General features: G+C 39.8%; 3 protein-coding genes across 4 annotated transcripts; 2 read left to right on the top strand and 1 right to left on the bottom strand.

Moving 5' to 3' along the window:
• The first annotated feature begins 4,325 nt into the window (after positions 1-4,325).
• On the top strand, positions 4,326-9,284 carry ankra2 (ankyrin repeat, family A (RFXANK-like), 2). The gene is made up of 8 exons (XM_005949649.3): positions 4,326-5,096; positions 5,191-5,349; positions 5,451-5,516; positions 6,598-6,695; positions 6,806-6,931; positions 7,023-7,089; positions 7,223-7,303; positions 8,243-9,284. Exons 1-8 carry the CDS (start codon positions 4,796-4,798, stop codon positions 8,296-8,298), a joined length of 954 nt encoding a protein of 317 aa, XP_005949711.1. The 5' UTR covers positions 4,326-4,795; the 3' UTR covers positions 8,299-9,284.
• A 2,140-nt stretch (positions 9,285-11,424) lies between these two features.
• btf3 (basic transcription factor 3) lies at positions 11,425-17,128 on the bottom strand. Of its 2 annotated transcripts, none has more exons than XM_005949647.2 (6): positions 17,024-17,128; positions 15,283-15,351; positions 14,833-14,946; positions 14,528-14,729; positions 12,918-12,971; positions 11,425-11,957 (listed from the first exon to the last, which is right to left on the bottom strand). In XM_005949647.2, the coding sequence occupies exons 2-6, from the start codon at positions 15,349-15,351 to the stop codon at positions 11,911-11,913; spliced, it is 486 nt and encodes a 161-aa protein (XP_005949709.1). In that variant the 5' UTR covers positions 17,024-17,128; the 3' UTR covers positions 11,425-11,910. The 2 variants fall into 2 exon arrangements, with proteins under 2 accessions (XP_005949709.1, XP_005949710.1); XM_005949648.2 differs by having other exon boundaries at positions 16,961-17,052.
• A 6,524-nt stretch (positions 17,129-23,652) lies between these two features.
• foxd1 (forkhead box D1) lies at positions 23,653-27,060 on the top strand. Its single transcript, XM_005949646.3, has one exon. It carries the CDS (start codon positions 23,930-23,932, stop codon positions 24,986-24,988), a length of 1,059 nt encoding a protein of 352 aa, XP_005949708.1. The 5' UTR covers positions 23,653-23,929; the 3' UTR covers positions 24,989-27,060.
• The last annotated feature ends 14 nt before the right edge of the window (positions 27,061-27,074 follow it).

Genomic DNA, 27,074 nt, shown 5'->3' on the forward strand with positions numbered 1-27,074 from the left:
AGACCTCTTTCATATTCAGCTGGATTCTCATCTTAGTTGCACACAGAGGAGGGCAATTTATACTGACATTTTACATTAATAAGAAACACAAAAAGAAGACAACTTTCCCACAATTCCTGCTCCCTGGTCACTCATAAACCCTGTTCCCCCACTAACTAATAATGAGCAGCAGATGAACTAAAACGATGGTCCAGCTTTCACACAGTTGGCAATATCAGTTAATTTCACCCTGTCCACCAAAAAGTGCTGTCTTGCTTAATTGGGTGATCAAAGGATTATAGAAAGTTTGAAAGAAGAACAAAGCCTCCCTCAAGTTCAAGCTCCGATTTCAGAATTCATAAGACTATGGTGCCATCTGCTGGTGTAACCAAGAAGTGACTAAAATAAACAACACTTGTGCAGGAGGCTTTTCCATACCACATTCCACTTGCATCCTCTGTAATGTCATACACTAAATTCCAAAGTAGTTAAGGTGCAGTAATCTGCTGTATTTTCTGCATGCAATTCCCATTTCCTGTAGATGGCGAGAGCGGTACACAAAAAGACACACTGAGGTTCACTGAGTCACATTTAACAAGGCACAGCTTCCTCAGTGCAACTGACCTGGAAGTTTTTTTTTTTTCCATCAAGACCCCCTGGTGTTGTTGGAGCAGCTTCATGGACATCCCAGGACCCTTGACCTCCTCATTAAAAGCTTGAAAAAACAAAACCAACAGAACAAAAAGGCCTCGGGAGAAGCATCGCCGTCACTTTTTTACTTCAAAACAACAGGAAACAAAGGCGCTAATATTTGAGATACAAAAGCACTTTCCTAAAACAATTAAAACAGCAAAACAAGAAGAGTTTCTGTCCCAGCGCAGCTGCCATCACACTGTTACAATGAAGCCTTTTTTTCCCCAGCCGAAAAGACATTTCATTTACAGTCCAATAAAAACAGATTTTGAATCATAACTTCAATCTCCAAATCCTCCTCTGATTTCTTAAATATGTAAAGCATTTCAAAAAATCATCCGGGGGGTTTCAAAGGCAATAATTCAAATAACTGTATTTGTTTTCTCTCACAGAATTTGTAACGTCTGTGTCTTTGCAGTTTAACACGGTGATAGATTAGCAAGTTTAACTCAAACACTGCATAATCATGAGTGAGGAATTAGCCATCAACCAGCAGTAAACATTGCTCACAGAAGCATTAGAGGAAAGCTGCTGGCATGGATACCAGGCAGTTAGTCTGATTTTTTTTAAAGAAATTATACAGTAAAAACACTATTAAACCTTCTATTTAGGACTGCAGGGATAAATACTGCAGGGACTTAAATACTGTTTATCCTCCAAAGCCTAATCACACCATTAAGAAATCTCTACTTTGCAAAACAAACAGAGAAAGTCAAAGAACACAAACGCTTTCAGAACATCGACAGCAAGCAGGGAAGCGAGATATGGAAATACACAGATTGTGAAACAAACAACATAACACGAGAAAGGGGGGACGGGGGGGAAGGATCATTCCAAATTTATTTCTGAATAAAAGGATTTCACTGAGGAAATAGTTGTCGCGGCCTTTAAATCGGATTATTGTGTTGTAAGGTTGACCTTGCCGTGAAAATAACCACGATTGGCAGGACGTTTGAATTCTCTGTCATTAGTGTGGCAAACTGTTTAAAAGGAATAAGTAAACAAGCTCAAATTCTTCAGCTTTTGCAGCTTTTCTCACATAAGCCCCTACTTAATTATATAATTTGAATATTATTTAGAACACGCGTCCACACAAGGTGGGATTCATTTCTCTCAGACTTTAGCTTGAACCAAAGACATATGCAAACTAAGCATTTTATTAGGTGCACCTTGCTAGTACTGGGTTGGATCCCCTTCTGCCTTTAGAACTGATTTAATTTTCATGGCATAGAGTCAAAAAAGTGCTGGAACCATTCCTCAGAGAATTTGGTCCATATTAACATGACATCTGCACACATGTTACTGCAGATTTGTGGGCTGCACATCCACGACACCAATCTTCCATTTCAACACATCCCAAAGGTGCTGTACTGTGTGCTGAGAGGTGCTGACTGTGGAAGCCGTCTGAGTACAGTGAACTCAGTGGTGTATTCAAGGAGCAAATTTGAGATGATCTGAGTTTTGGGATTTTGCGTGTTATTCTGATGGCAGCAGGCATCAGCAGATGGGTTACACTGTCTTTATAAATGGGCTGAGATGTTCAGCAACAATACTCAGGTAGGCTGTGGTGCTTAAATGATGATCATCTGGTCCTAAGGGGCCCAAAGTGTGCCAAGAAAATATCCCCCGACACCATTACTCCATCACCATCAGCAGCCTGAACTGTTGCTCCACGGCAGGATGAATGGGATCCATACTCTTTTATGCCAAATTCTGACCCTACCCTCCAAAATTCACAGATGACATCGAGACTCATCAGATGAGGCAGCATCTTATCTTAATGACCTTGTAGTACCATATCACCCTATTAGAGCACTTCGCTCTCGCTCTGCAGGCCTACTTGTTGTTCCTAGAGTATTTAAAAGTAGAATGGGAGGCAGAGCCTTCAGTTTTCAGGCCCCTCTTCTGTGGAACCAGCTTCCAGTTTGGATTCAGGAGACAGACACTATCTCTACTTTCAAGATTAGGCTTCAAACTTTCCTTGTTGCTAAAGCATATAGTTAGGGCTGGACCAGGTGACCCTGAATCCTCCCTTAGTTATGCTGCAATAGACGTAGGCTGCTGGGGGATTCCCATGATGCATTGAGTTTTTCCTTTCCAGTCACCTTTCTCACTCACTATGTATTAATAGACCTCTCTGCATTGAATCATATCTGTTATTAACCTCTGGCTCTCTTCCACAGCATGTCTTTTATCCTGTCTTCCTTCTCTCACCCCAACCGTTCGCAGCAGATGGCCGCCCCTCCCTGAGCCTGGTTCTGCCGGAGGTTTCTTCCTGTTAAAAGGGAGTTTTTCCTTCCCACTGTCGCCAAAGTGCTTGCTCATAGGGGGTCATATGATTGTTGGGTTTTTCTCTGTATCTATGAAGCGCCTTGAGGCGACTTTTGTTGTAATTTGGCACTATATAAATAAAATTGAATTGAATTGAATTGAACTTTTTCAATTTTCTGTTGTCCAATTTTGATGAGCCTGTGCAAATTGTTGTCATGGTATTGGGGGATTTGACCCAGTGGTTCAGAGTTTTTGGACTTTCTAGTGTTTATTTGAATATTCTGTTCTGATTCCTGGTTTGTTTAATGTTTATATTTCAGGTATTCATGTATGTTTCATGTATTCTTGGTGTACTTGCTCTAGCTTGCACCTCCTAGTGACTTTAAAGTGTAAAGTAGCTGTCTCCGCTTCCCTTAACTGCCCTTCTGCACATATACAGTGAGTGCCCCCCATTGTCCTGTGTCAGACCATGTGTTTCTGTTCCTGTCTCTCTTGCCCCTAGTGGTTTTCAGCATGAGTGTGTTTCCTAGTGGTTATACTGTAGTTTTCAGTTTCCCCTTTTTGGATTTATGTTTCACTTTTTGGATTATGGCCACTTTGCTCTTTTGTGAACAGAAAAGGGGCTCACTTTTTGTTTTATTCTGGTTACCTCCACACAACTGCATGTGGGTCCTTTTCTCTACGTCCAGTCTCTATAATCCACAGACTGTGACAACTGCAGCCTTTGATTCCTGGTCTTAGCTGATAGGAGCAGCGCCACTTGTGGTCTTGTGACCATCTGCTTCAGTGTTTGTGTTCAATGTATGTTTTTCTGCATACATTTGTTCTAACAAGTGGTTGTTTGAGTGGCTGTTGTCTACAGCTCAAAGCAATCTGCCCATTCTCCTCTGACCTCTAGGATCAAGATGGCATTTCTACCCAGAAACCTGCTGCACACTGGATATTTTGTTTGAGTGAACAGGATAGACGGTGAATATATTTGAAGCATTAGATAAATAACCTTTTTTTTTCAGACTTCACTAAATGATTTTGTGAACTTGGAAAACCAAATAAAACAAAAATATAGAGGAAATATCCTCACTTTTAATATATGATAGTTTGTTAAATAAACTCAAACATTCAACATAAATTCAAACATTAAAAAGGAAAATAAGAAAATTCACTCTGTAAACTAACTAAAACTAAACTGAGTTAAAAAAAATTTTTTTAAATGAAATAAAAATAAAAAATAAATAGAAGATACAAAACTATGGTAACTTTGCTTCAAACTGTAACAGACCGTCAATTAAATGGCCTACCATTAAATAACAGCTTTGGTATTTTGTTTGTGTGATGTAGTTTCCGGTCGGAACTTACTCGGGGGAGTTTAAAAGATGATGCACCGACGTTTAAAAGACGTCCAATTGCGCATGTGCAAATCTATCAAAACACCGACAAAAGAGCGACGCTTGCATGGAATTTATCTAGAAAAAAAATGTCTAAAAATGCTTATGGACTTAGATTAATTGATTTTATAAAATAAATATTTCTTTCTTGATAGTTACGGTTAATTTGTATGAAGGTTAGCAATCCGTTCTCCATACAGAGTACCGGGCCGAAGGTTACATTAACAGTAGCTAGCATGCTAAGTACTGGTTAACCACCGTCTGTTGTTTGCTAGTTAATATGTTTCACACGCTGTTGTTTGCAAGGCTTTTCTGTGTCCCTTTAGTACGCAGGCGAGGATAAATGAAAATGACTCTGACGCAGAGTGCTGATTTCCATCGATTTTTAGCATAAATTTCCTCCGTGTTTCAAGCGTGCATAGTACACCGTTTAACCTCAGTGTGAAAGCTCAGTGAGTGATCCGGGGATGGACAACGTTACGGTGTCAGCGTCAGATGGGACCGCAGAGTGCCCTCTGGTCTCCGAGGACATGGAGGGGATCTGTGTAATGCCTGACTTGAGTGCCATAAAGACTGAGCAGTCGGTGGGTGCAAGCCCAGACGACACAAACACCCAAAATGTGGCTATGGGCATCAAATTCATCTTACCCAACCGCTTCGACATGAATGTTTGCTCAAGATTTGTAAAGTCGCTCAACGAGGAGGACAGTAAGAACATCCAGGATCAGGTGAACTCTGATCTGGAGGTGGCTTCCGTTTTGTTTAAAGGTAAGAAAAAAGCAAAACCCTGTTTCTTCGTCTTAGATTAACTTGTGATTGTGTCGAATACACGATACTAATAAACGTGTTTTACTTCTGTCAGCCGAGTGCAACATCCAAACCTCACCTTCCCCGGGTATACAAGTGCGTCATGTTTACACACCATCCACCACCAAACATTTCTCGCCGATCAAACAGTCCACCACTCTCACCAATAAACATCGAGGCAATGAGGTGTCTTCCACACCTCTTTTGGTGCACTGTAAGTACCATCATTTCTTTCAACTTCAGTTTCTTTCGTTGTTTTTATGTGAGCGGAATTGTTAAAATGTAATTGTTACACATGCATTTGTTTCCTTTCAGCTTTATCTATTCATCAGCTGGCAGCCCAAGGGGAGATGGTGTTTTTGGCCAGCAGGATTGAACAAGGTAGGCTGTCAAAGGATTACAGTTTTTGTTGTCATGGAGTGCAAGCCATCCAAAATTAGTTAAATGAAAAATTGCACCACGGTAACAACCAAAAACATCACTGTCATACATGCACCGTTAAGCATGCATAAATTATATACCAATGAAGTTCAACACTTTAAAATAGAAACACATAAATTAATATAAATGATTCCACATTTTTACAGACTAGGTCTACTTTCAATCTTCTATAATGTTTAGTTCGCAGAGGTGTGAACTGTATATGAACCAACCATATGAACAAACTTCTTCCATTTTCCTTTAACAATGTTATTCTTTCCAGACTGATACATTCTGAAAGTTCCTTTATCCCATGTTTCATAGAAGGAGCATCCATACTCTTCCAGCATAGTGCTTTTGTGTTTGTCAGAAGCCCACTGGGTAAATTCCCAGCAGGCACAGTTTAACATTTAGAGGGATGTAGAAGTTGAACACCTCTGACAGACAGTTGATGACATCTTTCCAGATTTTATGAATGTTTGGGTATTCTCATGAAAAGTGAAGAATGATTCCTTTTTCATTTAAACATGTTTAGGTTTAACAGAAGTTATAAGTCCACATCAGCTACTTGTATTGAAGATGCTTTATTTATATTTATGCCTTTAGACAAGCCTCATTCCAGTTTGTTTCATATATGTCCTGTTATCTGCTGCTTCTCGGGGCATTTAACTTGTTCGCTGCTGAGACTTTAAAAGTAGATATTAGTAGGTTATAGCAAATAGAAACTCGACCTTTTTCTTCCAAATCTCCAAAAGAGACTAATTCTATTTTTCATTGCTGTTGGATAAGCGTGTATTTTTTTTTAAACTGTAAATGTTTAAAGATTCAGCTTTTTTAGAATTTTTAAATCCTTTTTTCTCAGACATTGAATTCACCTTCACATAAAAGAGAAAAACAACAGTTCTTCATCAGTTTACCAGCAGATATTGAATCTTGATAATTACTTGTGTATGCAAAATATAAAGTTTAAAAATGTAATTAGACCAGTAGATGGAGATTAAATACAGTGTTATGTTTTATTTTTCCATATTTATTTTAACAGAGACTGTAATCAATCTCCAAGATGAGGAGGGCTTCACCCCGCTGATGTGGGCAGCTGCACACGGACAAATCGCTGTGGTGGAGTTTCTGCTCCAAAATGTGAGGAATATTCATTGAAAACTTTTTATTCTGTTTATATGTTTATTATATCCGAGCAAGACTTCTTCACTTACTGTCTGTTTGTCATCCTGTGACACTTTTCGCTGTAGGGTGCTGACCCTAACCTCCTAGCCAAAGGGAGAGAGAGTGCATTGTCCTTGGCTTGCAGTAAGGGATACACAGATATTGTGAAGATGCTCATTGACTGTGGAGTCGATGTCAATGAATATGACTGGGTATGTTATTATAAAAAAGTTAGTTTAAAGTAGCGCCTCCGCTCAGTTTGTGATCTTGGTATTAAATGTTGTCATCTCTGTGGGTTTTTAGAATGGAGGAGCCCCTCTGCTGTACGCTGTCCATGGCAACCATGTGCGCTGTGTTGAAATCTTGTTAGGTGAGCAGAAATCTTTGACTTGCAGGAACATCTGTGTTCATATTTGTTAAAGGGTAAGCAAAGCAGTTGTGTTGAGTTCTAACAGAAAATGATGTACAGTGATTGAAATTTTGTATGTTTGCATGTCTTTCAGAGAGCGGTGCTGATCCTACCATAGAGTCAGATTCGGGTTTCAATGCAATGGACATGGCTGTAGCCATGGGCCACCGAAATGGTATGTGAGAAAAAGAGCAAAACACAGCTGAGAAACATGCTGGAACAGTCTCAGTAATCAAGTTGTCTCTGGAGTAACCCTGACTGTATTCTAATATGTATTAACTTTAGAGTTTGCTGCACAAACCCCAGAACTATACTTTTATTTATAAAAAATGAGAGAGAGAGTGTGTGTGTTTCTTTAAAGGAATAAACAACCAGGCACTGTTATGACTTCATTTCATTTTACCTGTTCAGCTAATATCTTTAGAGAGAGTAGGGTTTGGACATGCAGAGGGGAGGTAGTGGATCAATTGAACAAAGGATGTTTAATATGTGCAGCCAGGCAGGAGGAAAAGAGGAAGACCACAGAGAAGATTCATGGATGTAGTGGAGGAGGCCATCTTCCATTCACCGCATGTGCTGGAACTGGTCAGCACAGCGCTGTTGTTCCATATCTGCCACATAGTTTGTGGTGGATTTTTTCTGAGGGGGATGCTTGAAATATATACAGGCATATTCCCTCTGTAAAAATCTGATACCTTATGGGTTGAGGACAGCGAAATTAGATTTGAGATTTCTTTTTTTTCCTATAATGAATCATTCGGTCATGGCATGAACTTACCAAAAAAAAAAATTAGATTTCGTGCTGTTCCCTATGCCTAAAATTAGTAATTGTCCTGGTGTTTGTCCTGTAAAACTTGATTTGAGTCGATAAGAATTTGTTGACAGTGCTGCTGTTTCCAAAAAAGTAAAAGTCTACTAAGATAAACACAAAGTCGCCTTTTCCTGCCAGATCCACACTTGCTCCTTTCTCAGAGTGAAGAATGGTCACATGGAAATGTGAATATTGTTCTTAATTTTCACTTTTAATGCTTATAAACTATCGCAGTAATCAGGATTTGTTTCCACAAAGCCCACAGTTCAGTTAAATGACCTCAGTGTATGTTTCTCTGTTTAGTTCAACAGGTGATGGAGGCACACTTGCTAAAGTTATTGATGGGGATCAGAGAGTGAACTGCTGCACTTGAGGGAGAACAAATACTGAAGAGATGCTGCTGTGCGCTGGATAATCATGTAGCATGGCCAGTCTGTCAGCCTGCAGGAGTATTTTGTTCCCTTAAGAGATATTTCATAAGCTTCATATTATTCATGATGCAGGTGAAGGTTTGTGGTGTGTGAAACATCAGTTTTAACCCTCTTAAAAGCTGTTAAGCTCTGCACTTTTTTCCTTTTTTCAACATTGACTGGAGTTGCATATCCAATCACTATACACTGACTGGTTGTCAAAGAGCATGCTGAGTTCTTCACTACAGCCCACCACGCACTCCCCTCCACCTGTAGTATGTTGCCAAATGAGCAGTGCAGACTGGAATTGACTTTGCTCTAAAGTTGCAAAGAGCTTACTTTTTACGTTGTTGTAATTTAATACCTTTTGCCCATCTTTGTGTTCTAAGACTAACCTATTATCTTCTATTACATTATTTTATTGTAATATTTTCACGTTCGCACTCTCTGAACTCGGGATATTTCTGAGGCACGAGATTTTATGACTCTGTCAAGCTGTTTGTGGTCCGTTTACTGAAGATCTTTGTGTTTCATGTATTGAATTTATTTATTTTAATAATTTAAACTGTTATGATGTCAGTTTGTTTCTTTGTGTAGTGATACAAAATGTTCAGATGTGTTGTGAATTTTAAAAGACCTCACACAAAAATTAAATGACACACAAAAATGCTGTGGTGCTGTTTGTATGAAAATAGTAATACTGTTTATTATAGATATTTATCTGATGTGCAAGAGTCAATGAAGTTAAGCAGTTTAACTTAAATGTCAAACTTTTGAAAGTACAACCAACAGCATCACATTCTGTGATTCTGTGAAGCTTTTCTTTTTATATTGTTCATAAGATGGGAAGAAAAGTCTGTGTTGAACAATTTTACCCTGAAAAGCACTAGAAAATTTGAGTTTCATGCTTCAGTGGCCATAATGCTCTGGGGGGGGGGAAAAAAAACAAGCAAATAAAATGTAATGGGGGAAAAATAAAAACATACTCATTACAAATGAAAGGTACAGTCGTGAAAATACGTTTTAACAGGACTTTGTGGAGTCTTGTGAAAAACAGAACACCCCATGTTCAGAAGCTTGTAGATCCACTGTTTGCAACAATAACTTGAGGTGCTTGTTTTCTGTATCACTGTATTCTTACATCACTGTGGAGGAATTTTGGCCCACTCTTTTAGTAGTTCTCTTTTACTTCAGTTATTGGGATTTGCAGACATTCGTTTATGAATGGTTCTTTTAAGCTCCTGCCACAGCGTTTCAGCCAGATTGAGGTCTGGATGTGACTGAGCCATTGTAACCGGGGGGGGGGGATTTGCTGGGATGCCCTCTCCCTGGATCATTTTAACGCACACCTTAATGGCTGGTAAAATTGTTATTTTGCCAAGTTTAATTAATTTGACACATTGTTTCATTTAGCTGCTGTTTCTTTGTATCCAAAATGCTGTATTTCCAAAATTGCTCATGCAGATTGCAGCATCAGCTACTCACAAAACTGGAAAATGGCTTTTTAAAAATAAAATTGTGAAATCAGCATTGCCTCTCTGACCTAAGTTTTAGCTAAAACAGTCCTTGAAGCAAATCTTGACTCTTCAGCAGCCATCTTCAAAGGCCGTCAGTCTTTTATTTAAAGCATTGTCTAAATTATCTTTAACCATCTTTGTTGTTGTGGCATTTCAAAACAGTTTTCTATTCAACATGCTTTGTGCTTAGCCTGAACTCTCTTAGGGGAGCTTCTGTTTTTTTAAGTAATCTTCAGAAATAGTTCTCCAGCTTCTTGAAAGGCACCCAAAGCTCCTTGGATGTTGGCTGATGATCCCAGACTGCTGACCCCTGTTGCGGTCTGGACTTTGGGGAGGCCTATCCATGATTATGACCGTGTTTCCAGATGTGTTCTTTATGGTGAAATCAAAATCCCGATCTCCTCCGTATATAGTGATCATGTTTAAGTATGGCTTGTCAAGTCAACCTTCCATACTGACCATGTCTGATGAGGCATCAGTGAAAAGTAGATGGATGACACAAAGGACCAGATGCATATCTTTGATCTTGTATTGGGACTGGATACTGCTCATGTGTTAAGCATGCCATTTCTTTTGTCCTCCACTTGTCCAGATTCCCTGATTCCTTTAGGGGCACACTATACTTCATCCAAGGTCTCTGGGAATCATAGTGATGCTGGAAAAATACAATTTTCTGTCTGTTAAATTGTTATTTTTGGCATTTTCCATAGAGACAACTAAACAAATGGAGGGGGAAAAGTGTTTGCAACAGGCTGCTAGTAAAGTACTTAAAAACTGTGCGCTACACTGTTTTGTCACTCAACCAAAATTAAAGTATGGTTCCTTAGAAGCAAAATATAATGATTCAAGACTTTTTCATATTTTTGTCATCATAGATAATTCTGTAGTTGTTATAACTGTATTCTAATATACACTTATGGTCACACTCACCCTCTCCATTTTCTTGACCATAAAGTAAAACTGAGGGATTGACAGCCCTGGTTACTCGCCCAGCAAAAACACGCCTCTTACCCTCATTTTCATAAGTGTAAATTGTGGAACATACTAAAGTTTACTGAATACTTTACCTCCCTGTTGCTATCTGCAGACAAAGAATGTCTGCAACTGCCCTGACCTTACAGGAACTAAACGATGTTACAAGTTCAACCTGCAGTTTCTCACCAAATCTACAGATGAGCATCTTCTTGATGCATTCTCAATCATCCAGGTAAGTAAATCTCCAAAAGTTGATTCTGTTCATCTGGATGTAGCGTTTTGTGGGAGAAACGTTTCGTCACTCATCCAAGTGACTTCTTCAGTCTCAGCTGACTGCAGGTTTCCCCAATCTTATAAACAGTACATTTGCATAATGACTGAAACCAGCCCAGTGAAGGAACAATGGGCTGGGAGGTCAGTTCCTTAATCATAATTATGCAAATTCTCATGACCATTGATCAACAACCACTGATTAAAAAACCACGAGTACCATTCACAGAGAGTTTGGGAATGGCTACAGAAGAGCAGTTGCAGTGTTTCAATTGTAGAACTGTACTTGACCAAGAACACAAAAAACAAAAACTGAATTTTTAGCCATTTATTGACAGTAGCAAAGGTTTATTCCAGATATGGTGTTTTTAGGGAGGCCACAGATTCAGGGGGTCAGTAACATGGAGGAAACAGAAGGACAACGTGAGCCTTTAACACCACATTTTTACAAACACTCTCACTCTGACCACACAGCACAAGCATTAAGGAAGTCTGGTGGCAAAGAGGAGGTGGAATGAGTACTAAAATACCTTTCATGGAAATACTGCTACTCGAGATTTAATACAGAGTACTATTCTAAAAAAAAGTTACTCAAAAATAATTCACTTAAGAGTATGCAAGTACTTTCAGGTGTTGCACATGTTACAGAATGCTCACAAGCCAAAAAGAATTTGACGTGTTTTTCCATCTTCTCAGGTACTTTAACTGTTACATTTTCCACCCCTTGAAAAAGGACATTACAACATCTTGTGCCCCACATGGTCCTGTCAAGTTTCAACACTCTGGAGTCCCAGCCCCTCTAGTTGGCCTCATCTTTGGATGCTTCATCGAAATTCTCCACCAGATCTGAAACAAAAGATTAGACATTAAATTGATTGATTGGGGAAGAAAGTAAATGCGTATCCCATCTGCACAAGTGACTCAAAGGTGCTGGAGAACAATTCAGGAAGTGTGTGTTTATGTGAAACAGGATACTTGGTGTAATGCAATTCTTTGCTCATCTCTCCCACTCCTACACACAGACGGCAATGTGCTCGACATATGAGGCCCTTATAACTACTGAAAGCAGCTGTAAAAATGACAGCAAAGGGCATCAAAAAGTTGGCTCCAATTACCCCGTGAAATGTGAGAAACCCACCTATCCAACTCAAAGCTCAGAGGGTCGGGGGTTCAAATGGAAACAATTCAAAAGGTCTGAGCAAACATGTTCCTTCAGTGAGAGAACAAAAAGAAATCCTTAACTCCAAAAACAATGTGATGGCAATGGATGTTAACCCCTGAGCCATCGGGCTTCAACTGCTGAGTACATATGTAATCGTTTGTTACGTTAGTGAGAGCTCGAGCTGGAGGGAGAGAAGCCCCGGGAGAAGAAAAAAAAAAAAAAAAAAAAGAGCTGAGATTATTGTAATGGCAACCTCATGTGCTCGGTCCATTTTCTTCACAAAGAAAAGCAAACTGAATCTTACAATCCTATAAACAAAGAACATGAGATTCAAACAAAACCCAGCACTGCACCATTGTCAAAAGTAACTGATGAGTCCCCTTCATATGACCCCTTTTTATGAGCCAGAAAGAAAAGCAAACCCACCATGATTTTTTTCTTTTTTTTTAGCTAACAGAAAAAAAGAAGAAAAAATCCCGCAGCAATAAATGACAAGTGTAAAGCAGGATTTCCAAACAGAACCGCAAAAAATCTGTAATGTGAGGCAAACAGATTTTTCTCGAGAAATGTCGGGATGGTCTTTGATTCTGAGTGGTGGAGCAAACTGCTCAGACACTTGGATTCAACATATGAAAATTGCTCACCTGGAACATCATCTTCTTCTTCTACTGCAGCAATTGGCGCTTTTCCATCTGCAGCTGTAAGAAGAGAACAGATCTGTGAGAAGCCTTAGAGTAGCCACAAACTAAACCAAAGCCTTTTTCAGACACAGCTGGCTTCATCAGTCCATCACACTGATGGCATTTCTTCATGGCTTCACTGAGACTTGACCAGGACACTGACCAAACTATCCACCGTGCTAGTTCAATATGGTACAAGCAAAATATAATGCATGAGGCCGTGGGTTTTCTCTCTTGCAGATTACATTTTAAAAGTTACTTAAACAGAGTACTGCTGCTTCACAGCAAGAAGGTTCTAAATTTGAATCCACCATCTGGCCGGGGTTGTTCTATGTGGAGCTCTGTGTTTTCTCTCCAGGTACTCCGGCTTCCTCCCACAGTCCAAAGACATGAAATTATTTGGGTTAGATTATTGGATGAGTTTAATTTGCCCATAGGTGTGAATTTGAGTGAGAACATTTCTCTGTCTCTCCGTTAGCCCTGTGATAAGAGTATCAACCCGCCTAGGGTCTTCCCTGCCTCTCGCCCTATAACAGCTGGGATAGGCCCGCGTAACCCTGATAAGGATAAGCGGAAGAGAATGGATGGATGAATTTAATTAGATGCAGTGAATCAATCCCACAGCTGTAACAGCTCATCAGTCTGAAGTACACAATGTTGCATGTAGTTACCCTGATCTATCCTGTCTTCATGTTCTATGATATTACAAATAAATTAAATTACTGTTGTTGTGCAATATGTAAATATAAGGAAATCTCAATTGGCTAATGGATGGATTGTGTTGCCGTCTGCTGCAGCAGGTTTAAAAAAATAAATAAAAATAAAAAAACCATACAGGACTTCTAGGAACAGCTAGCAGCAACAAAAAAGCTTCGCCTGCTGTGGAAACTCTGTCAAAACACAGATTACAAACATTAACAGCTAGTCTTCTTATTCTGTTGTCACTGATGTGGTCTTCACTGCAGTCAGATTTTAGAACTTTTGCATTTTCACTCTGCAACAGACCTGAAACTGCAGAACAAGTTGCAGGAGAGACGTGAACCTGTAATCTCAGATATGCATTCAGACTTTAGTTTGCTAAGTATTGTTGTATTTAATTTGATGGGAGGTATGTTTTATTTGGTATACTGGTGTCACCAGATGTAAGTGGTGGTGTTAAAAACTGCAAATTATTGTTCTGGGGTTAAAGTACAGTACCATCAGATCTAACCACACCGTATGATTGACAGCTTACAAGCAGTCAGACGTTGACGACTGACTCAGCGTCTGACTGCTAGTAAGGATTCTTCCTCTATTTCTTTGATTTACTGTAGGTTGGCTGACAGTTTCTATGCATTAGAAACGTTGACTCTTACAAAAAATAGCTGTGCAAGCAGACATGAAGCTGATACCATAAAATGTGTGTCAGATTAACAGAAACAAGTGGATATCTGAAAAACCGCTAAAAGACTTTTAGCGGTTTTTCAGATATCCACTTGTTTAGACTCTGAGCATGTTTAGTCAGACTGACTAAACATGCTCAGAGTCTAAAGTGTGGTCAACCACACGCTACATTATAACTTGAGGCTACCGACCTTGCTTGGGCAGAGCCTCGGCGAGTCTCCTGAGGCTCGTCAAGCTGTCTGCTCCCAGCTGGTTCAAGATGCCTGGCAGCATCTCAGTCAGCTGTTTGGTCTCAGCGTGGCCGGTGATGGTGAAGGTGTTGGCTGCGAGGGAGGCCTGCACTTTGGGATTGTTGAAATGGATGACTGTTCCTTGATTTGTAAACATGTTGACCTGGAACCGATCAAAACAGATTTCCCATTCTTAGTGATAAAAATGACAATCTGTAAGAAAAATCACAAGCAAAGGGATAACTCAAGAGTGATTTATGCCCCACCTCCTCAATGCCGGAGATGTTGTTCACACCGAGTTTCTTTAAGGAGAACTGTAGCTTCTTGTCATCTGCGGTTGCTGTTCTGTGGACCACCTTCTTCTTTCTGCGAGCTGTTCCCTGAATGTGGGCATTCGCACAAACATGTTTCTTAGTCAACATAACCTGAGTGATGTTTTATGACCAAATGAGGGAGGATGTTTTTATTCTATTTATATACTGTACGCAACGCTGCCTAAAATGACTGCTGCCATGCAACAAAACTATAGATCAAACTGTTGGTTGTCATAGAAACTAACTATAGAAAATTCAGCTGCTTGAGCTCAGGTTTCATGTCCCTAGATTCACATTTAAAGGGAAAAAAAGACAGCAGCAGATTTACACTCAGAAAATGCTTTGCAATAAAAAAAATCTACCCATTTTCATGTGATGCTAGATCCGCTTTGCGTGCATTACCTTTCCACCGATGCGGACTTGCGCTTGTAACTTTGCAAGTTTTTCTTGATTCATTATTGCTTCTTTCATCTGAAAGGCAGGAAAGTTGCATATTATTATGTCAGTATGTAAATGTAATTATCCGAAAACTAAGTAAGCAAAACAAGTTAATCCACCCCAAAGGAGGCACCAAAATAAAGTGCAACATGCAGATAAGAAAGCAACACCCTGAGAGCAGTGCAGTTAAAATGTCACCTTTATACTCATCTACACCAGTAAAAAGATTAATAATGGTTTGCCCCATTATTAAGGCAGAGCGTTATCTGGCTGGACACCGACTTGAAACATTTCTGTCTTAACATTTGACCAGATTTAATAAAAGCCAGCTGGCAAAATACAGTCACTTCCCAGTCTGCTGTTTAGAAATTAACTCTAGCTAGTGCAGTCACTGACTGGCTCACACAGACTGTATTTTTGGTCCTTCCATGTGTTGATCAGAGGCCGTCTTACCTACATGACAAAAGCTAACCAAGCACTTACAACAGGGGTGTTGAACTCCAGGCCTTGAGGGCCGGTGTCCTGGAGGTTTTAGATGCGTCCATGATCCAAAACAGCTGATCTAAACGGCCAAATTACCTCCTCAACATGTCTTAAGGTTCTCCACAGGCCTGGTAATGAACTAATTCAGGTGTGTTGACCCAGAGTGATATATAAAACCTCCAGGAGAGCGAGGCCTGGAGTTTGACAACCCTGACTTACAAACTCCTGTGTATGTGACCACGTGAATTACAGGAGGTCAAACACACACACACACACACACACACACACATACAGTGGTGTTATTCTAAATAATCTACAAAACAAAATATTTGGTTTGTATTTGTTCTTATTTTTCATTTAAAAAGGCCACTCTGGCATTTCCAGCTATTTTTTCTGTTTTGTTTGTTTTTCGGATGCCTTTGTAAACTTAAATGTTTAATAAACCGAGCTGCGTACACGCATCCATTTGTGTTTAAAAAGCACAAATTTGCGCATTAAGAAACTGTCATTGAATACGGGTTCTGTTGATTACGTTCACACCTGCTGATGGCCTCTAATTAACCACGTGACCAATTAGCTCTAACCATAACTTCGTTTTTTTTCCCCACTATACAATTTGGCTAATGACTCACAAAAAAACATACTGTGTGCCGCGAAAATTCACAACAACAGTGCTGGGCAAGATATGCCTGTGAGGAAATTAGATGAAAACAAACAAACAAAAGTAAGGCGGGTGTGGCTGTGGTAATGGGCGGTAAAATAAGATATTAAAAACAGCAAGCAGACATTTTAAAAAGCCAGAAAAGGAGCCGTGAGCATCACAGCAAGCGCTGCTCGCTTCACAGGTTAATTAGCAAACGCCTTTTCCCTGTAGTGTGAACTACCGAAGGTAGACCAATATTAAGTTATTGTTGCTCAAATAAATTGAGGCGAAAGCACCACCGCTAACAGCAGGTCTGGTTTAGCTGATGAACACTGAAACGAAATGAGGTGTGGTTTAGCTTTTGTGCCAGAACTTGCAGGCTAACTTCTGCTAGCTTCTAAGCTAACTGGGGAAATTATCGGCCTGTCAGTCACAGCCTCTCACAACCCCGTCAGTACGGTTAGCTTCACACCGCGGCAGATTTCAGCCATCTAGTCAGAAAAGGCTTTCGTTTACCTCTTGCCGTCAGATCAGTGGAAAAAAGAGGAGAAAAGAAGGTATTTAAAGCTCCTGACTGACCTGTAAACTAACAGCAAACACATGCGGGGAGCAAGATGGAAGCGAGAGAGGAGGGAGGAAGTGACGTAGTAGAAGAAGAGCGAACTAGCGCGAGTTGAGTTTCCTGCCCTGAGGTTTGCTTTCCAGGCAACACTTTCGAGATTCTTGCAGATTGCCAACCATGCCTGAAAGTTCTTTATTAGGGTAAATTTAGGGATTTGTTATTTATGAGAGTTTACGGCCTAAAGCCTCTTAGACAATACAGAATCATTTTGTAACTACACAGGCTATTTTATGCCATAGAAAAGTGGGATAATTTTGATATAATTCCAGGTTTGCAACAAACAATTCTTCTGGAATAAGGTCCTTTAAAGAGATGCAGCCACACAACACAACATATCAGCACAAACACATTATACAAACTGTCGAGCATGATGGTGGAGGGGTGACTATTTGTTTTTGGGGTTTTTTTCCAACTACAGGGCTTGGGCACCTTGCAGCAAAGCACACCAGCAAATCTACAGCAGAATGGCTGAGAAAGAAAAGAATTAAGGTGTTGCTATGCTTGAGCCGAAGTCCAAACCCTAACCCAATTGAAATGCTTGTAGGAGGAACCTTAAGAGAGCTGTGCATAAATGAATGCCTGCAAACTTCAATGAACTGAAGCAACGCTGTAATGGAGAGGGGGGCAAAATTCCTTCACAATGATTTGAAAGACTGAGAGTCATTCAGAAAGCAATTACTTCACGTTATTGCTGCTAAAGGTGGTTCTACAAGCTACTGAATAATAGGGTGTGCTTTTATGGGACTCTTTTTCACAGAGTCCCATGAAAACTTTGTTTCATTATCTGCATGTTTAAGAATGAATCTAATTTGAGAAAGATTGAGAGCTCCTTCTATCAACACAGATGTCAGTTTTGCTTGCTCTTTCTGCTTATATCTTATTTTTATACCTGCGGATTATATGCAATTATATTTGGTGATCATCACACCATACTGTTTATTTATTGTTGGAAACTTTGGCTAGCTTTTGTTATGGATTTCCTGATGTCTGTCTCTATGCTAGATTACTAATGAATGAAAGTTTATTATTTATTCTGTCATCTCTTAAGTAGTTGCTATGGTAGTTGAACAACTGTATGTGCTTGGATTGCCATGAAAATGAGATATCTCAAAGGGGTTTGTACTAATAGATACATTTTTAAACATGACCACAATGTGGCAATGCTTAAAACAAATGAATAGTCCGATTAGACTAACACTATCAGGTAACAAGCATGCCATCCCAACTCAGCTAACTGTGTGAAAGTAATCGGGACTGATTGCTGATTTATAGAGATAGACAGATTATTACACTCTTAAATCTAAACCGACAGTCAGCTTAAATCACCAATTTATTTACCAAGCACTCCAAGGATGTCTTTTAATTGTGCGATGATACACAAAGGCAGAAGCAGAATATGCAAACAGCACAAGGAAAGTCCCCAGCTAACCAGGCAGTTCAAACCCAGCACCTTCTTGCTTTGAGGTGACAGTGCTAACCACTGCACCCCAACCCTGAACAATGTGAAATGGGATAGCCTGTAAAGTGAGCTGATTGCTTGCTGAAGTATGTCTTATAATTAGGTTATTTTCTGTTTTCAGGTCTTTGTAATGAACCGAAAAAGATGAGGGATTATATCCAAATCCTACTTAGAGCCACAAGATTATAATTGGTTTGGGATTAGCTACAACCTCGAAGGTGAAATTCCTCAAAGTGGCTGATGTTCATAAAAGAAACCAAGCCTCAATAGATCTATTCTTAATTATTTAAGTTTAGTTTTTTAATGTTGCAAAAATTTTGGAAAAGTGGTGTATCCTATCCAGCTCATATTCACTTTAATGTATTATAATAGAATATGTGATATATCAGTCAGGCTTTAGAACACAGAAACTATTCAAACTATTTAGTCCTCAGGTTAACCACTGATGTCCTTTTAGCAGATGATAGGGAAAAGGGTGTAATTTTGATTCTTTAAGGCATAAATGCAGCCTTTGACATGGTAGATAAGTCATTCTGAATACCAGGTTGGCATTGAGGATACTGGAGTTAGTTGGTTTATAGAAACAAACTGCTGGCTCACCTTAGGATAACTATTCACCAGCAGCAGCTTACCTATGGTGTCCCACAAAGTTCATTTCTAGGTCCCCCTCTATGTATATGTTTCCACTGGGCAAATTAGACAAAGTCACAACATCTTTTTTATTGCTGTACAGATGACAGCAGGTGAGTGAAAAAGGGCTCGCTGATGTAAGCTGTTGGATGGCACAAATATTTCTTAACTCAATTTATTTTAATAAAAACACTTAAGAGTTTACTGAGCACTTTTAAAGCACATTTGAATGAGTCTCCAAGCTTCATAGCCAAAATGTTGACCCCCTTTCACAGTCCAACTGTGAAGCGTAAATCTAAGTCCTGTTTTTGCCAACATGAACCCTTAGCTCTGCCCAATAAGACAAGGCTCACAGAATCGGTGACTTTATTAAAATCCCTTCCAAAATCCCATTCCCAACGACTTTCTTATATGTTTTTCATGTGATGTTGTCTCTTTCAGTCTTCTCGATGTCTGTCATCCTTTACTTGTCTTGCTTGTCATTTCTGTTATTGCTTCATGTGCATGGTATTCATTCATATTCACAAATGTCTGCATCGCATTCTATTAATGGTGCTTAGATTGTGTGCCAAAGCTAGTTACTCTTGCTTTCAAAAAAGAACAGTAAGTCAAAGCAAGTCAAGTCAATTGCAAGGAAATATTTATTTGTTTCTGTTATTGTTTCATGCTTATGGTATTCATTAATATTTGTTCTTTGTATTTTGTTCTAGTTTCAGCTCAGTTTTATGTCTTTTTTGTTTGGTCTTAATTTGGGGGTTTCTCTTTGAATATATTTATGCTTTCTGTTATTACAAATAGCAAACACTCAAACCAATCAGTTAAAGTTACATATAGTGTGCCACAGGGGAATGTGTCCATATTCATCTAAACATATTCTGCGAAAACAAAGAATGAACAAATTACATTATACACCTGTTTTAAGCCAATTATCGTTATTATTATTATAATACTTCGCACCTTGTTTTGTTTTGTATATTTGTATATCTACTACACCGATCACTGTGTAGTGATCATATACCACTGACGTTTATCATGTATTCTTCAGATGAGTCTACATCTGGTCATTTGTCCTCGTGTAACCATATAAAGTAAAAAGCGTGATTTTGTAACAAGAGTCGCGCTGAAGTGGTCCCAGGACCCGAGAGGGACAGAAAGAGCGAGAGAAAAAACCCACAAACTTGGGAAATTATGCGAACTTCCCGAGACTGAAGAAATCACTTGGATGAGTGATTGAAGGTTTCTCCCACTGACAACTACGTCCAGATGAACAGAATCAACTTTTTGAGATTTCCTTACCTGGATGATTGGGCATGCATCAGGACATACGCACTGTAACGCTTCCAAAGCCTCAGACGTTGAGATCGATATTTTCCCTCTAAGTCTTACAAATGAAGGCACTTAGTCGACTAATTTTCACTAAGTCGACACATTTGGTTTGATGACTGATCAGGAGGGAAAGTCGAACGATTTTGTGTCAGGACTGCACGGAAAGTGTGCGCAAAACCAAAAACATCAGCATAAAATGTCCGCAGTTAATCTTAAAATATGACAAATGGACTCGACTAAGTATTCTATCAGGTGTCCTATCAGGGCAAAAAAACTCTCTCTTGAATTCAATTTATTGAGTGTTTTTATTTTTATTTTTTTAGCTTATTAATTATTTGTCTATGACGGCTCTTAGACATACATTCCGGGAAACACATCATTGCCCTTTTCTGCATGTGATACACATTAATCACATGCTCCACTCAGACGGAGCGTTTTGGTGACATTAGGAGTTTTAATCAGAGCAAGATCAAGGCAGGCAGGGTTGCCTTGAAACAGCTACTGAAAGTGCTTTCTTGGTTGAACTTAAAGACACTTTAGAGGTGCTTTACCACCTATGCATTTTATAATAATAATAATAATAATAATAATAATAATAATAATAATAATAATAATAATAATTATTATTATTATTATTATTATTTATTTATTTATTTATTTATTTATTTATTTATTTGTTTGTTTGTTTCTTTGTTTCTTTGTTTCTTTGTTTATTTATTATTAATATTTAATGATAGTGGATGGTTGGATACGACCATTAATGAATCCACTCTTCCGTCTTGACTCTGTTGGGTCACTTACATTCCGAGTACATTACAGAAAAAAGAGGACTCATTAACTCATCACACAAATTAACAACTCGTAGCGTCAAAGGAGTCCAGGAACTTTGCTAATAAAACGTCACATCTGATGTCAAGTTTCAGGATTTCCAAATGTCGGTGACTCGTGAGTCCTCATCTTCTGCGCATATGGTTTCAAAACTGGGGGATAAGCTATGAAAGACTAAAATGCAAAGAGTAAAATGTAATTATTTAATGAACACAAATTCCTCTTCAGTTCATTGAAACTGATTGTGTTTGCTTGTTTGTTTTGAATTCTCTTATACGAAAGATTGGATGTTTCGAGTGTTACCTTATCATTCTTGATGAGAACAGAAATATGATCGTTACAGACCGATAATTGGTTATTAATGTAGGTAAACTGGGCATACATTTAAAACCTATAATCGTTTTAGAAGCATCAGTCTTAGCTGTTGCAGTAATCCCTCTCATAGGCCTATTTTGCACCGATAAATAGCACAGATGAATTTATTTGAAATCTCTAATTTTAAAAAGTTCATTTAATCATAGCGAACTTTATCTGTTGGTACAATAACAGTACACATCATTTCAAAGAGGAAAGTGACAAAAGTGGTAAGCAGGACCACGATCACTGGCGTAAGCAGAGATATCAGAAATACAGTTTGATCCATCCATGACAGTAAATCATTATAAATAATGAATAATCTAAACGGGCTGGTTGGAACCTAAAGCTTTATGCGAGGATGCTAAACTGTTCAAAAATGTTGTTTCCCATATTTAAAAAATGCCACACGCCATATTTCTGTCTGTCTGCACAGTTAGAGGAGCTTGAATCCTTGGAGGAGGTAGACCGGTAGTGTTTTGTTAATTGTGAAACAAGTTAACCACTAGATGGCGTTAGACAAATGGGAACGTCTAAAAGGTTGGAGAGGTCCTACACAGGACCTAAGCATCTGTCAGACTTAATGAAGCACACGTTTATACCCCAAGTGGAAATTGCATTTAAAAGTCAGCTGCCTTTATTAAAACCTGAGTGATGACTTCCTTTTTTTAATTTAGAAAAATATTTAAAAAGCAAATTAAATTAACTAAATAATTTAAAAGGCTGTTTTGTTAAATGTGCGTGCTTTGTTTTTAGTTATTTGTCACGTCTGCTGTTGTTTCCTATAAAAATGGGTAAGTGTGGCAGGGTGACAACTTGTAAACTGTCACATATGGCGGTAAAGTCGGGCGGCACGTAAAACACAGTCCTTCGATATTCATATTTTAATAACCCAGACATATTCATCTTGACTTGGTTTACTGCAGCTCCCCCGAAGTAAGAAACAAATAATATAAACTAAACTATATGCTGGTAGAGTCAAACTGTATCTGCAAGGAGAACAATTAGGTTGGAAGTATAATATATATTACTGTGGGTTTTAATTGGCTTACACAAATTCTGCAGCTTCTGAAAATTTTAACTTTATTGACACCATTTTTATCACGTGTTTATACTGCTTCCTAAAACGCAGGTAATTGATCAAAAATTGATAATTTTGATCTAATAAACACAGTATAAAAAATAAATACATTAAAACAAATTTTGATAAAAAAAAAACACCTAATTTCCGTAATTCAGTGAAAATGTTGAAAATTTCAAATAATGTCCAAACACAGGCACAGATACACGTACACACACAGTGCAACGTGCTCCAGACGCACGGCACGGCCTTCTTTCTGTGCCTTGCATGCGTGACCCGTGACTGATTCGAGTTAACAGCTGACTCTTTTCCATTGCAAATGGCTCGCGGATAATCTAGATAACTACCGGATCACGCAAACCGAGCTGCCTGAGTATGGTGCAGCAGACTCTGACAAAGGCTGTCTGATAAGAAATGTAAATATCGTGGGTGGGGGGCGTGTATTTCACGCCTTTATGATTTTATATATACATCGCTGCCTAGTTTGTTTGGAAATTAAAAATCCAGATGTTGCCTCCATTAATTTTTATGTCATTCGGTAACTAACAAAGTTCAACAAAGAAAAAAAAAGCTTGTCAAAATATCCTCTCGGATCCTTCAACGACCACACCGCCGATTAGACTTTTCTAAAGATTTTTTTTTTTAAAAATGTTGAAAACATTGCGTGGAATAAAAGCTTTAGATTAGTTATGTGTGGAGTGTAGGCCACCGTGAATGGCCACTAAAAAGGATGCAGGCCACACCAAACTTTTTTTTTTCCATAAAAACACTCATAGCTCATTTTCAGTCCCTTTTTTGTGATTGAATTTGTTCCTCTCTTTTCATTCGCCGTGGTGACGTTTCCTCGCCATGTGATCAGAGCAGTAGTATAAATACCGCGAGAAGGTCCGCCCCTTGTTTGATTCAGGTTTGGCCCTTTTGCGGGTTTCACAGCACAGTTTCTCAGCCTGCCATCGACGGGGGTCGCTCCTCATAGTTGTTGATTTTTTTGGGGGGGGAAAGGAAACAGCCTGTAAACATATGGAAATAGCGACAAAACGGAGGGACAATTCTCACCGGTGGCGAAGCGTGCTCCTCTCCTCTCCCCCTCCTCATACGAGTTGCTGAAGAGGGAGGAAAGGGACAGCTTGTGCATCTCACGGTCTTCCTCATCTGGCGTCGGAGGGGCACGGCCGTGCGTGAGCCATGACTCTAAGCTCAGAGATGTCGGATGCCTCCATCCTTTCGGAAGAGACCGACATAGACGTGGTCGGAGAAGGCGAGGATGGAGACAGCCAGACGCGCTCCTACGTGGATGAAGTAGCGCAGATGCACGACGGTATCCTCCTGGCCGGCTCTCCACCTCCGTGCCTGGACAGCTCCACCTCTTCAAGGGATACCTACAAGCCGGCGGGCAAGAACACCCTGGTGAAGCCACCTTACTCCTACATCGCCTTAATCACCATGGCCATTCTTCAGAGTCCCAAAAAGAGGCTCACTCTCAGCGAGATCTGCGACTTCATCAGCAACCGCTTCCCGTACTACAGGGAGAAGTTCCCGGCCTGGCAGAACTCCATCAGGCACAACCTATCCCTCAATGACTGCTTCGTTAAGATACCGAGGGAGCCCGGGAACCCAGGGAAAGGCAACTACTGGACTTTGGACCCGGAGTCGGCTGATATGTTTGACAACGGAAGCTTTCTGAGGCGGAGGAAACGCTTCAAGCGGCAGCAGACTCAAGACCTGCTGCGCGAGCACAACACTTTTCTGCCCGCGGCCGCTGCCTATGGCTACGGACCGTACGGCTGCGGGGGATACGGCATCCAGCTCCAGTCCTACCACGCACACTCTGCGCTTTTTGCTTTCCAGCAGCAGCAGCAACAGCAGCAGCACCCGAGGCATTCACACTCACACTCGGGGACCATTATCCCTGCACCGTCCCTAATGCCCACCAGCACTACCACGGACTTAACCAGAAGTAGATTTTATCCCCAGCTCAGCTCCAGTCTGGGCTCAGCCGGCGTGCAGGCAGCATCACCGGTCCAGAAATCGAGCTCCCCGGTGCAGCGGTCCCCCTTCTCCATAGAGAGCATCATCGGAGGGTCTCTTAGCCCCTCCAGGACTTCTCCTGTCATTGTCCCAGTCTTACCGTCCTCTCTGGGGCCTGCAGTGACCAGCCAGCCGCAGACCATACATCCTGGAGCTGTTTTACATCCGGTTGAAAACTTTCCGAGCAGAGTTGTCAGCGGCACTAGCGCCTGTTAAATGTCTTAACTCCAAACTTTTCAAGACACTTAAAAAAAGAGACAGCAACCTAAACAAAAACGCCCCTCTTTGAAGGTAGGATTATTTTTGTATGTTTGTTTTGCTAGCACGCAGCTGAATGATGGACATGCAGAACACTATTTGTGCCTATATATTCATGCTGTTCATGAAGATATATTTATGTTCATTATTTTTGTTTGTTTATTTCGGTGTGAATCAGACTTTCGACCACGAATTTAACTTTCCAGCCTTTTTTTTTAAATTCCCTACCATGAAGTGATTCGTTTTCAGTCACTGTATAAAGGCGTCTCAGGATAACGGACAGGTTACAAACGATCACGTGTCTGAAACAGGCTTATAATGTATTTGTGTCAAACACATCAATGTTTTCTATCAGCCAATCAAAGCGACCTTTTTTGAAGGTTTTGATTTGATGTTTGTATTAAAGATAAACGCAGAGCAAAGTCATACATTTATAATAATATGCAGTGTTTATTTCAGTAATTAAACCTTGTACATTTTTGGCAAGTATTGTGTAATTCAAGTGTGATATTTTTACACAGTTTATTGTTTTGTTTTTTTCCAACAAGAATAAATTTCGTTTTGCAAAAAAAGAAGAAAAAAAGCAATTTGTTTGGAAATAAATTTATGAATTGATGTTGAGCTTTCTTGGCGGTTACTGTTGAAACAGACGTGTTGCTGATGTTGTTGTGTCTTTACACTGCGGATGTGTTAACTATAACTGTATGATCCAAATATAGTAACCACTGAATGGCTTTAAGAAACACACACAACTCTTTATAACACACACAAACACACAAACATGTGCGTGCCAGTCAGATAATATTTACAAATGCATTAAATCTGACTGCACTCTAAAGTCATTGCTGTGCCCTTTGGAACATGCGCACACAGGGCCTGCGTGTCCATCTGACCTCTTTCACACTCATCCTCGTAATTACAGTGAGCGGACAGGAGTGTGTCGGAGGGGTGAGACAGGGGCTGTATTTCTGCCTGCTTCAGCTCAGCGATTATCCCGGTGCTGGTGTCGACAGGCGGCCTGGGCTCTTGAGCAAACACTACTCATCCAGAATTTCATTATCTGCTCGTATTAGACCCGAGAGAAAAATGAAATGTTGCTCCTGAAGTCAACAGCGCTCACGATGTTTCGGAGGTTAGAATCACCTTTAATCCACTCACCGTTTTCAGTGTTTGACAGTCTTAATGCAACTTTATTTGCCCCACACGCAAGAACCCACTAACACATGGATCCAAGCAGACTGTGTTGTTTTTAAATACACAGGTAATTTAATTTGACACTTGAAAGAAAAGAAGAAAAAGCCTTCCCAAGCACCTGCGCTGTCGTGATGCTGTGTCTGTCGGAGCTGTGCTTTTTAAAATTTTTATAAGCTTTCATAATGTTGCCTGTACTGTACAGCCCTGCTGCTTCCGTGACTGTAAGTGCGTTTGCCTCCCTTTATTCAAAGCAACGTGTGTGTGCGTGTGTGTAGTAGAATGACTAAATTGGTGCAGCGCTTAGAGCCAGTTCACTAGGCCACGAGAGAACAGCTATTGCGTGATGATGTAACACGCAATGAGAGAAAAAGGTACACGCACGCGCTTACACTCTGGAGAGAGAGAGTGACTATAACAGGGAAGGAGGTCAATTGTACTGTGTGGGCTTGTTTACAAATACAGGAGGTTAAACAGCGAAAATGAAGAGATGAACGTGATGTAAAACATTATAATAACGCATGTACTCGAGATTGTGTCTGCTGAGCAGTGGCTTGTAATTAAGGCCTAGCCTACAGGGTTTAAATAGCATCTGTCTATACGGCCTGTAATATATATATATATAATATCCGGGTATTCAAAGCAGATTTTTACATCAAATGTGTGTTTGAGTTTCCTTCTCGTGGGTCTGCACGCCGTGTTTGACATTAGACATCTCTATTCTACAGGACTTTATTTGAATAATACTAAACTCACTACAGTTAAGCTGCTGTTCTTTTTTAACATAGTTTCTCTGCACATTTGCTCTGCCGATTAACGTTAAGAGTTCTTCTTTTAGAGACTAAGAGTGAAT

Source organism: Haplochromis burtoni, unplaced genomic scaffold (assembly GCF_018398535.1).
Source record: "Haplochromis burtoni strain Fernald_Lab_line unplaced genomic scaffold, NCSU_Asbu1 Contig_107, whole genome shotgun sequence".
NCBI classification, from domain to species: domain Eukaryota; kingdom Metazoa; phylum Chordata; class Actinopteri; order Cichliformes; family Cichlidae; genus Haplochromis; species Haplochromis burtoni.